This window comes from Prionailurus bengalensis, chromosome D3, assembly GCF_016509475.1.
Source record: "Prionailurus bengalensis isolate Pbe53 chromosome D3, Fcat_Pben_1.1_paternal_pri, whole genome shotgun sequence".
In the NCBI taxonomy this organism is placed as follows: Eukaryota; Metazoa; Chordata; class Mammalia; order Carnivora; family Felidae; genus Prionailurus; species Prionailurus bengalensis.
Genome location: NC_057356.1, coordinates 5,115,271 through 5,129,300, shown reverse-complemented (window position 1 = coordinate 5,129,300; position 14,030 = coordinate 5,115,271). Strand labels below are relative to the sequence as shown.

General features: G+C 61.6%; 1 protein-coding gene across 2 annotated transcripts in view; it reads left to right on the top strand.

Annotated features, from left to right (window-relative positions):
* Positions 1-13,462, top strand: part of AACS (acetoacetyl-CoA synthetase) — a 52,250-nt gene extending 38,788 nt beyond the window's left edge. The window contains exons 13-18 of one of the 2 annotated variants that reach the window (XM_043557312.1): positions 1,868-1,981; positions 4,412-4,537; positions 8,296-8,365; positions 8,845-8,903; positions 9,653-9,855; positions 12,265-13,462. In XM_043557312.1, the coding sequence (XP_043413247.1) occupies positions 1,868-1,981; positions 4,412-4,537; positions 8,296-8,365; positions 8,845-8,903; positions 9,653-9,855; positions 12,265-12,402 (710 nt within the window). In that variant the 3' untranslated portion in view covers positions 12,403-13,462. The remainder of the gene's footprint in view (positions 1-1,867; positions 1,982-4,411; positions 4,538-8,295; positions 8,366-8,844; positions 8,904-9,652; positions 9,856-12,264) is intronic. The other variant, XM_043557311.1, reaches the window with a different exon arrangement.
* Positions 13,463-14,030: the final 568 nt, after the last annotated feature.

The following is a 14,030-nucleotide window of genomic DNA, read 5'->3' as shown; positions in this document are numbered from 1 at the left end:
TTTTTGCAGCTGTTAGAAGGGAGACGATGACGATTTTTATTTAGATGGAAACTTACTTACTATAATTGAGAGAGGGTCGTGATGTGTTCAGAAAAGCAGACTCCAGAGTTATCAAGCGTGGTCACCTTTGTAGATTGGAGAAAGGCACGTGTGCAGGTGCGTGGACGCCCGCGTGTGCGTACGGGCGTTGGGATTTCAAGTGGCTTTTTCTCCCCTTACTTTTTTCCTAACATAAAGTTGTGTGAAGATAATTTGTATATTCAGAATCCAAAAGGAAATAGGGTGGTGACCCCGCCCCCCCCCCAATCCTCCTTCCCCAAGGAAGCCCGTGCCGGTTTCTGTCAGAGGCCGTCTGTCTGTGCGTAGGTGGCACAGCAGTGTTGGGGGGGGGGGGCATTTGACGTAGGGTTCCCGCTGTCCCACGTTTCCCCCTTAACGGTCCGACCTGGGCTTTGTTCTCCCGCAGCTCATCAAAATCTTTAGGTGACTGTGTTCTTCTGAAAGCACATCTTTAAAAGACGCCATTTGATTTGCTGGAAGCCTGAGGCTGAGGACGCCCCCGCCAGCCCTCCTCCTTCCGGCTGGACCCTTGGCTTGAGGCTGGGGGTCTTGGGCCGTTGGGGCGAGCAGGGATCCTGCCAACATCCGAGAGTGGTCTTGGGACCTCCCTTTCCCTTCTGGGCCTCAGTTTTCCCTCACGAGGAGTGGATTGTAGCGTGGGATCTCCAGGGGCCGACTGGGTGGGCCCGCCGGGGCTCCGGTCCCTTATTTCGTGGAGTCATTGGCCTCACGACAGGCGACATCCATACATGGCTGCTGCCCGCGTACCACTCGGTGGGGTGCCGTGAAGCCCTGCGACATAACAGCCGTGCGTCCTGAGACAAGGCGGTCCTCGGGAGAAGCAGGAATAGGCTTGAGGAGCTCCTGTCTGTATGAGCAGGTTGTCTGCGTGGAGGGTCTCTGGCCGCTGGGAGGGGAGCCAGGTGTCGGGAGACTCACGTCCGCTCCTTACCCTCCTGAGAGTTGTGGGCCTTGAGCCACCCACGTTCCCTGCCCCAAATGCTGGTTTGTAGAAGCTTCGGGAAGTGGATTTCCACGGTACTGCTGGGCGATTCGGTGACATTCTAACAGCGGGGCGTTTCGGCTCAGAGCCTCTCGGCGCCGGGCCAGCGCTGTGTGTGTCACAGCGTCCCCTGAGAGCATCTGGTGCTCATCTGGGGGCCGTGCTGGCACCCCCCCCCCCCGGGGCCCGGGGCGCTGAGATGAACGCGATCCTCATTTTCATGGGGAGGGGAGCAAGGGGACAGTTGTCGGCAGCGGTGGGTCCGGCTTCGGGGGTTCCTGCCGCTCCTGTCTCCGTGGCTCTTGGGATTGGACTCCCTTTCGAGTTCCTTCCTGAAACTGGAGTGTTTCCCATCCCACGCTGCCTCATGTGGGAGGCCCTCGCTGCACGGACCTCGGGGTTTCTGCTCTCCCAGCGGCCGCGTGCGTGCACACGCCAGCAAAGGGCCTCTGTGCGTGACCGTCTGCGAGACGGTGCCCGTGCCGTAGATCTCACGGGCGAAGCTTCCGTTTTCCCTGAGCCCGCGTCTTGAATTTCGAGGTGACCACGAGAGGTCATCTATTTTGTGCGTCCTGCGGCAGGAAGCCTTGGTCACAGAATAAATCCCCCAGACACGGGCGGTTTGCTACAATTCCGTTTCTTCCTTTAGAAGCCGGAACCATCCGGGGGTTTTTCTGTATTCATCTCGAGAAAGAGTGGGACTAGCTGTCCTTTGGGGTCTCCCTCGTGGGGTGTTCCCCAATAATAAACACGGCCGTTTGTCCCCATCTTCTGAATGTGGATCTCCTTTTGTCGTGTCTGCAGGTGGCACCGACATCATCTCCTGCTTCATGGGCCAGAACTTTTCTGTTCCTGTGTACCGAGGGGAGATTCAGGCCCGGAACCTGGGCATGGCCGTGGAAGCCTGGAACGAGGAAGGTGACGGCTTCACTGACCACTTTTCTTTCTGTGCACGGGCGTGACCTGGATGCTTGGTGTCAGTTCTGCAGAACCTCCCGGAGCGGGGAGGCCCTGCTCGCCTGCAGAGTGATGCAGCTTCTCGCCTGGCCCTGCCCCAACCCCCTTCAGCCTGCCTGCCTGGGAAGTCGGTGTTGGGCCGGATCACAGTGGAGAGCTGTGTGTTCAGGAATAGCAGGAAGGCGGACGTTCCCCTGGCATCCAAACGTCGGAGATGCTGCTGAGGCTGCCGTACTGCCTTGCTAGTCCGACACCCTGACCTTGACGAGGACCCAGTGAGGGAGCTGGGGGTTGGCCTCTCTGGGTTGCTTTGTAGCCTGTTAGCAGCCACTGGCTATAAATCAGCAAAGCCTGTTTGTGTCTCCAGCACCAAATAGGGCCTGGCGTGTGGTGTGTGCACTGCACAAATGTGCACCGCAGCCACCATTATTTCGACCTGGCGGAGTGCACGGGCAGGTTGTGCCCGCTCCCGTTTGCACGAGGGAGAGGGAGACACAGCAGCAGTCGTGGCCACACCAGGCTGCGAGCCTGGGGAGTGCAGGAAGGGTCTCTCCTGAAGTTGACAGAGAGTGTTGCCAGAGACCTTTCTGAAAATCCGTTCTTATCCTCAGAAGAAGGCTTTTCCCTGGTGCTGCCTGGGGTCATTGCTCACAAAAGTTCTTGGTTCCGTACATCTGTTTTCCTCCCCACCGTCCAGCCATTTCTCTTGGCTCTGGCTGCCGCCGCGTCCGGTGGCCTGCTCGGGAGGAGATGCTCCTGGCAGAGAGAAACCGACGCTTCCAGAGGCACACGCTTACCTGTCTGCCCGTCTTCTGTCTCGGGGCTTCGGTGGGATGACATGAGCTAGGCGAGGTGATGGACACGCGATAACCCGGGAGCCTCTGTGGATGCATGGGGGGTGATGGCTTCTCAGTGCAAGTCCCGCCCTGCTGCACTGTGGAAGGTGCTGGATAGACGGGCACCAGCCGGCTTTCCGCAGGCCCACTCAGTGGGAGTGGGAGGGACGCGGCCTGGCCCTGTCTCCGTGGCCTCCATGGCCTGTGCTGTGCCTGGGGCTGGAATCCAGGCTGCCCTTGTGGCAGCACGTGTGCCTCAGTGCCACCTGTTGAGCTCACAATGTGGTGATAGAGAGAGAGGGTGAAGGTGGGTACCCCGTGATGCCGGAATTCTACCCCTGGAGAAGCATTTGCACCTGTGAGCAAGGAGACCCGTGTGAGGGTGCTCCCGTGGTGTGTGCGCAGGTGCCCCCCGTGGTGTGTGTGCGGGGGCTCCCCCTGGTGTGGCGTGGGGGCTCCCCCTGGTGCGTGTAGGTGCTCCCCATAGTGTGTGCGTAGGTGCTCCCCCTGGTGTGGGTGCGGGTGCTCCGCGTGGTGTGGGTGCTCCCCCTGGGGTGTGCGCAGGTGCTTGCCCTGGTGTGGGCGCGGGTGCTCCCCTTGATGTGTGCGTTCTCCGCGTGGTGTGCACACGAGTGCTCTCACTAGTGTGGGTGCGGGTGCTCCCCGAAGTGTGCGTGTAGGTGCTCCCCCTGGGGTATGTGCGGGTGCTTCCCGTGGTGTGCGTGGGAGTGCTCCCCATGGTGTGTGTGTGGGTGCTCCCCGTGGTGTGAGCGCTCCCCGTGGTGTGAGCGCGGGTGCTCCCCCCCAGGGTGCGTGGGAGTGCTCCGCGTGGTGTGCACGTGAGTGCTCCCCCTGGGGTGGGTACAGGTGCTCCCCCTGGGGTGGGTACAGGTACTCCCCCTGGGGTGGGCGCGGGTGCTCCCCGTGATGTGCTTGTGCTCCGCGTGGTGTGCACACGAGTGCTCTCACTGGTATGGGCGCCGGTGCTCCCCCTGGGGTGGGCGCAGGTGCTCCCCTTGATGTGTGCGTGCTCCCCATTGTGTGCGTGTGGGTGCTCCCCGTGGTGTGTGTGTGAGCTAGGGAGCAGAGCTGGGAACGACAGAGAGGTGCGTCTCTGGAGGAATAAATGCTCGTGATTGCACACGGGAAATCACAAGCCCCGAACGACCCGATTGGAACACCACGTAGTAGATGAGTCCCCCCGGTGCCACACTGGGAGCGGCGCTGGACACGCGCCGCGTGAGGCCGTTTACGTGGTTCGGAAACACACAGGACAGTGTCGGTGGAGTGAAAGTATTGACCCCCGTGTGGGAAAAACAAATCACCTATCGAGGAGAGGTGGGGGGGAACGCGCCGGGAAGGAAGGGCTTCAGGGGAGGAGTGCGCGCGGCTTCCAGGGGCGCTGACGTGACCGGGGGCGCGCTGTGCCTTCCCGTGGGTCCCACGCACGCGCACGGCGCGGCGCGTAAGGGGCGGCTAGCGAGGGGGCGGGGAGAACCCCAGGGGGCGTGGCTGCCGCGGGTGCTGAGGTTATTTTGCATTCTTCCCAAACCAGGAAAGGCGGTGTGGGGAGAGAGCGGGGAGCTGGTGTGCACCAAGCCGATCCCCTGCCAGCCCACGCACTTCTGGAACGATGAGAACGGGAGCAAGTACAGGAAGGCCTATTTCTCCAGGTTCCCAGGTACGTGGGCTGCGGGCGCAGACTCGGCCGGGCCGGGCCCGCGGGCTCCGCTTCTGGATGTGCCCTCCGCCCGCGCGCTGGGGAGCGGCTCACAGCCCCTTCCGCCAGAGGGGCGATGGTGAGCGTCTGCTCAGATTCTTGTCACCTTCAGCTCGACGCCGTCACGGGAAACCGGCGTCCGGGTTTAACTTACCCTTAACCGGCCCGTGTGCGCAGAGCCCCTGCGCCCCAGTCGCTGCTGCCGGGAGCCGGCACGAGCCAGTGGTTTGCCCGCGGGAGGGCTGCGGACGCGCACGCTTACCCAGGACTGTGCGGCCCGCTCAGGGGGAAAGGGCGTGTGCAAGCGGATTCTGGCCCGGACTCTTCCTTCTGCCCCACGCACCCTCACCTGGTCCTCACCGAGGGGCTGGACAGTGGGGTGGTTTACAACCCGCTGGTCACTCTGGCGCAGCCTGACGCCCTCTCGGTTCGTCTTCTGAGCGAGGCCTTGTCCCAGAGCCCGGAGGTGTTTTATTTAGAGCTCTGCTTCCTGCCCCCCCCTCCCCGTCTCAGAAGCACCGCTGAGCTCCCGCAGCTGCGCCATGCGCGGTTCAGCAAGCCCTCTGTCCCAGAGCGGTTTAGTCCAAGTACTTGCTTGGTGTCTAAAAAGTGTCTAAAAAGTGACCCGATTTTGCATTAACCACGTGTGGACGGTCTGAGAAGGGCAGGTGACCGTTGGTGGCAGAATTTGCCGTGGACCTCTCCCATTTCCCGCTTGGCCTTGCGTGTTGGCACAGCCTGCGTAGGACCACCGTCCCGGCACCACACTTCCCACTCGGGAGTCGCCGTTGCGTCTCCATTTTTGCCTTGGCTGCCAGGAGAATCGGACTTGAAATCATTGCTTGATCATAGGATTCCACTTATCCCCAGGACAGAAGTTCTGATTCTCCTTAAAGAATCTCATCATATAGTCAGTTTTGTAAGCAGATGCCTCAAGTACTTCCTGCGAGTAGGTGCAGACTAGGAACCAGTATGCACAGAGGAAGGCAGTGAAGACAGTGGGACCCTGCAGCTGTTGGTCATGGACCGGGTGAACACGGGTTGAACCTGACCGTCTCTGCACTCCCCAGCACTGGGAGATTCTTACACTGTATTGGAATTGATGGTTAAAGAAAATGGTTGGAAGGCAAGGTCGTCCTTGCTGTAGCCGGAAGGAGACTCCCAGACACCCTTGGGCCGGGCGACAATGTAAGCAGGCAGTGATATCCAAGAAATCAGCGAGCGAAGAGCAGAAGTTCAGCACAGAGGGCGTAGTGTCTCTTTTGTGTTTGGAAAGGAAGTCTATGTGTGTAAGTCTGTGAATAAATGCACGACAAAGGGTTGTCTGAGTGGGGGAATTATGAGTCGTTTTGGTTTTCTTCATGACATCTTACTGTTTTTAAAAGCCTAGTAAAAACTTAAAGAGAAATGAAAAACAGACCGAAGAAAGATTCAGACCGTTCTGATTCTACAGAGCAATGACTTCAGCTCTGAGTTTCCTGGCAGCCAAGGCAAAAATGGAAACAAAATGGGCACAGGGAAGTGTAGAGGACACGGGACACTAGGCCTGCCCACGAGCTGCCAGGATGTTGGGCTTGATGACCTGGAGACGGCCAGTGTCCCTCAGCCCTCGTCAGCAAAAGAGTCCAAAGCGGACGGAGGTCCCGAGCCCAGTAAGAGAAGGGTGTGACTGTGCGATTTATCCGTGATGGCGCGTCTGTGTACGTGGAAAGCTGTGCCACTGTTCTTTAATGTACAAAAGTATGTGCTCACCGTAAGAGGTTCCCTGCGCTGGATCTCCAGGGGGGAAAGCAGGAGAAGGCCGGGTCTCCCCCTTCACGCTGGCATGCTTGTCCCCAGGCACCATCACTCACGGAGGGGGGGGGGGGGGCGCAGAAGCAAAGCCAGTCTGCCGTGGACACAGGGGGAGCTGCAGGCCTGCGGAAGCCCACGAGGAAGCCTGTGACAGCCTGGCACCAGAGCCACCAGCCCCTTGTGAATTCCTCCTCCCGACTTTGTTTTGTACGAGGCGGAACCATTTCGCTGTCACAAATGACCGCTCCTTCAGGGTGCATTTGCGTCTTCCGTTTTGTCTCCATTTCCGGGGCCGTGCGTTAATTATCAAACTCCTGGGACACCGGGCTCCGCATAAACCAGACCGTGTGCCAGCACGGGCACCCGAGTCCCCACATGAGCAGGACAGGCCCTGCTTGCTGTGTCTGCGGCTTTCTGTGTCCCGGGACTGCGCGTACAAAGCTGGTCCCCTGAGTGGCCAACCCGTGTGTTCCTGCCAACACCCCACACGTAGCACCTGCAGTCCCGGGAAGTTTTCCCTGTTTGTGGGGGTGAATCTTTTGCCAGTGCGGTCGGTGGGGGGGGGTTCGTTCTTCACCTTGGGGAGGAGGGAAGAAGGACCTTGAGGCCTACGGTCCTCTTCTGCGTCAGAATAAGTGACCTCGGGGGTCCTTTGGTCTCAAACCGCCTCCCAGGGACCACCCTCCCTGTGGACGGACGGACGGACGGACGGACAGGTGCCCTGACTTCCCTCTCAATGGGCATTAATCCATGCTACTGGCAGCGTGTGGCCATGACGGTGAACGAGCAGCAGCAGAGTGTGTTGTTGGGGTGGCGCCTCCCGGACGGTTGTGAGCTGATTGGGTTAGCCCCTCGGGTCCGGAAGCTTCTGTAGGATTGGAGGGGGAGGGGTGCTCTCGGTGAAGATGCCACGGCTGGTTTTAGTTGGCATTTTCCCTTCCGGGCCGCAGGGGCCCCCTCGTTTTGGGAGGCGAGGCTGCCCCTGGTGGCTGCAGGGAGCGGCACGTGCTTGTGATTATTCACACCCGTCCGGCCTCCTCCGTTTGTGTGGCTGGTGGGGGGTCACCGCATCTGCCGGCGGCGGGAGGAGGCCTTTGGCTGGTTCAGCCGCTCCCTTGGCAATCGCCTCCACCGGCCGGCCGGCGGCCGGCGGTGTTGGGAGAGGGCGTGGCCGAGGCTGGGGCCTTGATCCCTTGGGGTATTAGCTTTGCTGCACCCCAGGGCGAGGGCCAGCCCGGGACCCCGCCACACAGGGGGAGGTGGCTGCCTGGTTTCAGGGTCACCTCTGATCCGCCCGCCCCCACCGCCTTGCACGTCCCCCGGGTTTCACCAGCTACTCAGCTCTGTCCACACGGCTGGTGCCTTAGCTCAGGCCTCCGTTGCTAGGACTGTCTCAGTTTTCTGCCACTGCTCGTGCTGCCTCTGTTTTTCTCATTGAAGAGCGGCCCGGACCCCTCCAGACCGTCTTTCTCGGCTGTCCCGGACCACCCCGTCCTCCTAAAGCGTGGCCTGTGCTTCCTACCGTTCAGTCAGAGGGCCTTCCCCCGAAGCTCCCACTGACCTTTCCCGGCGCCTCCGGCATCCTCACTGCTGGGGTCGGCGCCCCTGACTTCCCGGGGTCCCTGTCGGGCGGGCCCTGCAGGAGTGGTGTTTCTTGCCTGCTGGTGCGGGTCGGAGCCGGGTGCACGGGGCCCCCACTGGAAGGGGTGCTCCTGGGGCGGGCGCTGTCTAGGTCACATCTGCCCCCGGCTCCCCAGAGCCGCCCCTCTTCCTGGTTTCTGAGCCTCAGCCCCGTCTGCAGACGGGCATTAACGTTGGGGAACCATGCGAATCGTGTTGCCGTCAGGCCCGCGTGGGCGTCTGTCCGGGCAGCCAGTCGGGACCCCTTCTCCTCAGGGTGACTGAGCACGTCTGCCTCCCTGCAGGTGTCTGGGCACACGGTGACTACTGCAGAATCAACCCCAAGACCGGGGGCATCATCATGCTGGGCCGGAGGTGAGGGGTCTTCCCGAGGCATCGAGGCAGGGACAGGAGGCAGCCTGCGTCTGCTGCCCGAGGGCCGGGGCCGGGCCCGATCCACGTTTCCGTGCCCCAGGGTGGGGTGGGAGGCCTGTGGCCAAGGCGCGGCCAGCGTCCGTCCACAGTAGCAGCCGCCCTTTCAGACCTGGGGTGTGCGGGTATTGGCCACATGCCACACCTGTGCAGGTGGGAAGGGACAGTGAGGGGACAGGTGTGTCCACACAAAGGGGCCTCCCTTGTTGTCTGGCTTTTGGTTGAGAGAGAGAGAGAGAGAGAGAGAGAGAGAGAGAGAGAGAGAGAAGGTGGCTGGTGGGGATAAAGAGCAGGGGAGGGAGCCTTCGTGACGGGGCCTGGTGTTGCCATGTGGCAAGGCGGTGGTGGCCCCCACCCCCGATCCCCGTGCGACGAGCCTCACTCAGGAGCTCCTGTGTTTGTGACCGCGTCTCTCTTTCCAGTGACGGCACGCTCAACCCCAACGGAGTGCGATTCGGCAGTTCGGAAATCTATAACATTGGTACGCATTTTCCCTTGCTCCTGAAATCGTTCTTAGGTCATCCCAGAGGGGGGCAGCCTGTCCTAGCGGGGAGCCCCGGGGCCCGTTTTACAAAGACCCCACCTTTTGGCATAACTCTAGCCCGTTTGCCTCAGCCGTGGGAATGGACAGTTGTGAACTTACCTGGTCCACGTTGCTTATAGCCGTAAGATCCCAGAGCGGTATTCTTGAGGTCACAGGGTCCCATCCCTGTTCCGTCACCTTGTATTTTCACAGCGAGCTTCCTTGGGTTGCGTAGTTGTGTCTGCTTTTTATGGGTGAAGAAGAAGCACAGAGAGGTTGTGTGATTGCTGGAGGTCACACAGCACCATTCAGCACACTAAATAAGGACAGCTGCACAGTCATCCGTGGGCCTTTAAAATGCCCACCAAGGCCATAAAATCAGCCTTCCGAGGAGGTGGCTTCCTGCCGCTGTCACATCAAGGTTGTTTGCGCAGCCGGGGCGGAGAAGTCCTGATCTGTCTGCTCCCAGCCTTTGGTCCCCCCACCAGTGGAGCCCCCACCACGGGCCTTTGCTTCCTTTTTATTTTTAAATTCATTTGTAGTTAAGTAAGTCAGGCCTGAGTTTGGCTTCTTGGAACCGTTCAGCTCGAGCTGCAGCTGTGCCTGTCACCAGCGATGGGCGTTCTGCTTGTCCCCCGGGGGGCTGTTCCCGGGGAGGGGGGAGGGGGGCCGGTGCGAGCGTGTGGCCCCTTCCCTTGTCTCTGCAGTGGAGGCCTTCGAGGAGGTGATGGACAGCCTCTGTGTCCCCCAGTACAACAAGGACGGGGAGGAGAGGGTGCTTCTGTTCCTGAAGATGGCGTCCGGCCACGCCTTCGGGCCCGACCTGGTGAAGAGTATCCGCCACGCCATCCGCCGCGGCCTCTCCGCGCGGCACGTGCCCAGCGTCATCCTGGAGACCAAGGGCATCCCGGTAGGTGCCCCGCCGGGCTCCGCCCCGCCCCCGCCCCCGGCAGCCGCGCCCCGGGCGCCCCCCACGCGGCCCGGCCTCTCCGAGGAGCGAGCTCACGCTCTGTGTGTCGTTTGTCCGCGTTGCCTGGCAACGCCATCTTTCTTTTCTCTCCCACCGTCTCTCTCTCTCTCTCTCTCTTTTTAACCCTTCCCGACTTGCCTTTCGAGTAACTTGTGCTCAGTGCCTGTGTTGGGAGGGTAGGTGGGCCCGGCCCTGCGCATCCACCTGGCTCCCCCCCCCCCCCCGGGGTGGGCTCGGTGTTCTCGGAATTATTAACGAGAAAATGAATTTTGACGGTACAAGAGCCGCTGGCGGCTGCTGCCCTTGCCTTTGCATTTTGAGTTCTGCCCGTGGAAAGAAGACCCGAGTCTATTTAGAGGCTCGTCCCCCCCCTTGCACTTTGCTCAGGCTCTGAGTGGGGGAGGAGGCGTGCCCAGATGGGATCTCAGCGTTCACTCGGACCGCCGACGCGGCGAACGCGTCCGTCAGCCCACGGCAGAAACTGCCGAGTGCGTGCGTCCGCGCGTGTGCACGGAGCCCGCCGATCGCACCGGGCTGGCCTGTCTCCGAGGCCTGCGGAGTAGCTGTTCGCTGAGGGGGTGGGGCTGGGGGTGGGGGGCAGCTGAAGCAGGGCCCTGATGTTGCCCCGAGCAGGGATGCATACGTGGGGTGCGGGCAGGGCTGGGACTTGCTACACCGTCCGTGCAGTTGTCACATTTTGGTTAAGGCACAGCTCGGGAGTTCTGTCTGTCTGTCTGTCTGTCTCTCCCGGTCGGTGACTCCTGATGACTCCGGAGACGGTGGCTCTCTCAGGGAGGGAGGGACACTTACTGCCTTCTCCCGATGAGGGCCTAAGGCTTTCCTTCGGTGAACCGGTTCTGTGTGCTTCCGGCACATTCTGAGTGACTAGAGTTTGATCTTCCCCTTGGCTTTCTCTTGTTGAGACGGAAAGTGTGTCCTTTGCTGCCGGGAGGGTTATTCCCCAGCCGTGTCCGCTCACGGGGATTCAGCGGAGACACGGGACGTGGTGACCGTCTTTTGTCCTCAGCCTGGCGCCCGGGTCCCTGTCAGCCCAGCTCTGTCTCTGCTCGCTCTCCCCAGGTGCTGTCCCCTCTGGTTGGGCTGGGGAGTCATTGCAAGGGTTCCTCGAGGTTTTTCAAGGCCCCGTGTTTTCCGGTCCTCGTGCTCTGCCCTGACGGACCGGGTTGGCCCTGTGCGTTGCCGAGCTGGGGAGGGGCGGCCCAGCCACGGAGACTCGGGGCCCTGGGGGCACGGCGAGGCTGGCGGGTGCCAGGCGGCCGCTCTCGGTGGAGAAGCCTGGCCCGTCCCGATGGGAGGCAGATGGCGGTTATTTCTCGGGGAGGCCCGAGCTGGAGCTGGGCAGTTTCTGCCTCCCTGCCACCCTTCTCGCCAGAGGACACAGTAGCGGGATTTTTCCGAAACGAGGCCTTCTTTGTTTTGTCAGCTGACGGAGGGTATAAATTATTAGCTCCCCCGAGTCGTTCTTGGACCTGTCGTAGAAAGCTTACACGCACACGAAGCAGGTGAGACTCCTGCTTTTCGGGGTGAGCAGGGCTGACACCCAAGTGACAGGCATTCCCCCGGAAGCCAGCACTTAGATCCTTAATTAGTTCACACGTCGCCTGAGTCTTTCAAGTGGATGAATTTTAATTACATCTCAGGTTTAAAAAAGTGGTGCCCGTGGAGGAGAGTTGAGGGCACCGGCGGTGTTATTCACGGGCTCTGTCCTGCCGTCTCCTGGCCTGACGCCCACACTGCCACCAGAAGCCTGTTGGGCCCACGGGCCGGGCCCACGAGGCGTGGATTCGAGAGGGAGCTTTGAACGTTTGGGAGGCTTCTGACTGCGAGGAATGTAGTGCCCCGGCCGGCCCAGACGAGGGTTCTGAGGAGGGATCTGGGGAGGTGTCGGGAGGCTCCTGGACGAGCTCCCTGGCGAGGGGATCGGTGACGAGGGGCAGGGAGCCGCTCGCCGCTTGCACGGAAGTGACGGCTGGGTCGGACGACACAGGGAGGTGTCGTGACGTCAGGAAAAGTAACCAAGTAGAAATAGTCTAGCGGCGAGCGCCGAGAACCCCACCCGCAGCGCGGGGAGGGGCGCTGGCACCCCCGACTTCACGCCCGAGGGGACAGACCCGGGTTGAGGGATCGGCCCTCAGCCCCCCAGACGCCGGCCGTGGTGGAAAGCCCCCTTCCTGGGCACGCCTGCCCGGCTGCCGGGTCGCCCTCGGTCTGGCTGCAGGTGGAGGCCATTCGGTCTTGGTCGGGACAGCCAGACGTCGGAGCCCGAGGGGTCTTTTCCCCTGAGGGCTCAGGTCCCTTTCTGTCTGTTTTCTCTGCCCGCCCTGGCAGTACACCCTCAACGGCAAGAAGGTGGAAACGGCGGTGAAGCAGGTCATTGCTGGAAAGGCCGTGGAGCACCGAGGGGCCTTCTCGAACCCCGACACCCTGGACTTGTACAGGGACATCCCCGAGCTGCGGGACTTCTGAGTGGGACCGGCTCGCACCACACTCGGCCACACGTGCCTGTGCTGTGACTTCCGTGGCTTCCAGAAAGCGCTTGGACACCTTTAGCCCTTGGGAAGGCAAGCGTCTGCGGGCTTGGGGAAGATCGTCTCTGATCTGCAGCTGCATCCGGCGGGGGCCCGAGTCTCCCCGGACCAGAGGCTGAGAGGGAGGAGCGTTTGGTTGTGCGTGTGGCAAGGCTTCGAGGGTGTGTGTGTCTTCCCACCTGCGCCCTGGCACGCGCTGCCGGGCGCCGGGGCTCGCCCGTGTGGGGGTGGTCACGGCCGACGGCCACGGCCACGCTCCGGGCACCGGCTGGCTTTCTGGCGACGGCACACTCCCGCTGCAGCCTTGCACCTGTTGCTTTCTTTTGCTCTCTTAACGTGTGAAGCTGTGTGTTCTCCTGGCTCAGGGCCCGTCCGTCTGCTGTCGCCCGTGAACTGCCCCCCGCGGCTGACCACCCCTGCGCGTCTGTGTCTGTGTGCATCGCACCGGGTCCCTGCGGTTCCTGGCGGGGCCGTGTGCTCTGACCCGCAGGTGGAAGCTCCCTCTGGAGGACACGGGGGTTCTGTGCTTTAACTGGGTCCCTTTATCTTGTGGACTTTGAATGGTTTCAGAACGTTTTAACGTCCGTTGTCTGCCGTGCGGGGGCATTCGCGGAACTGGCCGTGCGCCCTGCGGGGTGGCGGTGCTCTCGGGGAGTTGGCGGGCCGCCCGGGCGGCCGTCACGGGGTCCTCCCCAGACGGAGCTGCCTGGCCTCGGGGGACACGGCCTCGCCGCGCCCTCCACCCGGAGCCCTGGGAGCCTCAAGTCGCAGCTGTGATACCCGCACTTGTGAATCGAGTGCCGGGTGCCACAGCCGGGTGGCTGGTACGCACTTTTGGTTCAGCGTGTTGATTCCTGTAATCCTAACGTTTGTTTCTGTACTTGTGAAAACTGAGCGCAACGAAAACCTTTCTCGAATCCCTTTTCTTCTGGATGACAAAAACACGGGGAAAAAGCGCCATGAAGAATTTATACAATAAACACATGCACACACGCGCATATACACGTGCGTGCACAAATCTGTTCACGTGCGGCGGGCCGGTACGTTTTCTCTGGAGGGGGTGACTGGATCCGAGGTCCCGATGCTGCCTGTGCTGCAGAACCAGCTGGGAGCCCTGCCTTGGGGGAGACGTTTGGCCACGTGGTTGGAGCCTTCCCGCGCCCCTGGTATTTAGCACCCGTCTGGGGTGACCAGATGGCCAGCGAGGACTTCTCCGCGTGGAGCCGGCACCCCAGAGGAGGGCGCTGTCCTTACCCCGGACTCGCCCACGGTTCCAGGAAGCCAGGTGTCTGGATAACAGCCCTTGTCATTGCAGGAGCTGTGGGTCTGGCCGCGTGTCACCGAACCTGGGCTCAGCCCAGCGGGGCTTCCTTTTCTCCTGTCCCGGGAAGCTGGAGGCAGGTGTGTGCCCGGGGCCGTGCGGTAGCTGCCGGATGGCCAGCGCGCGTCCGTGCCCTGCCCACCCTCCGTCTCCGCCTGCCTCCCAGCTCCCATCGTGTTCCAGGCAGGAAGGAGGAAGTGACGGGAGGGCTGGGTGAGGGGAAGAAACCACCCCCACCCCCAGCC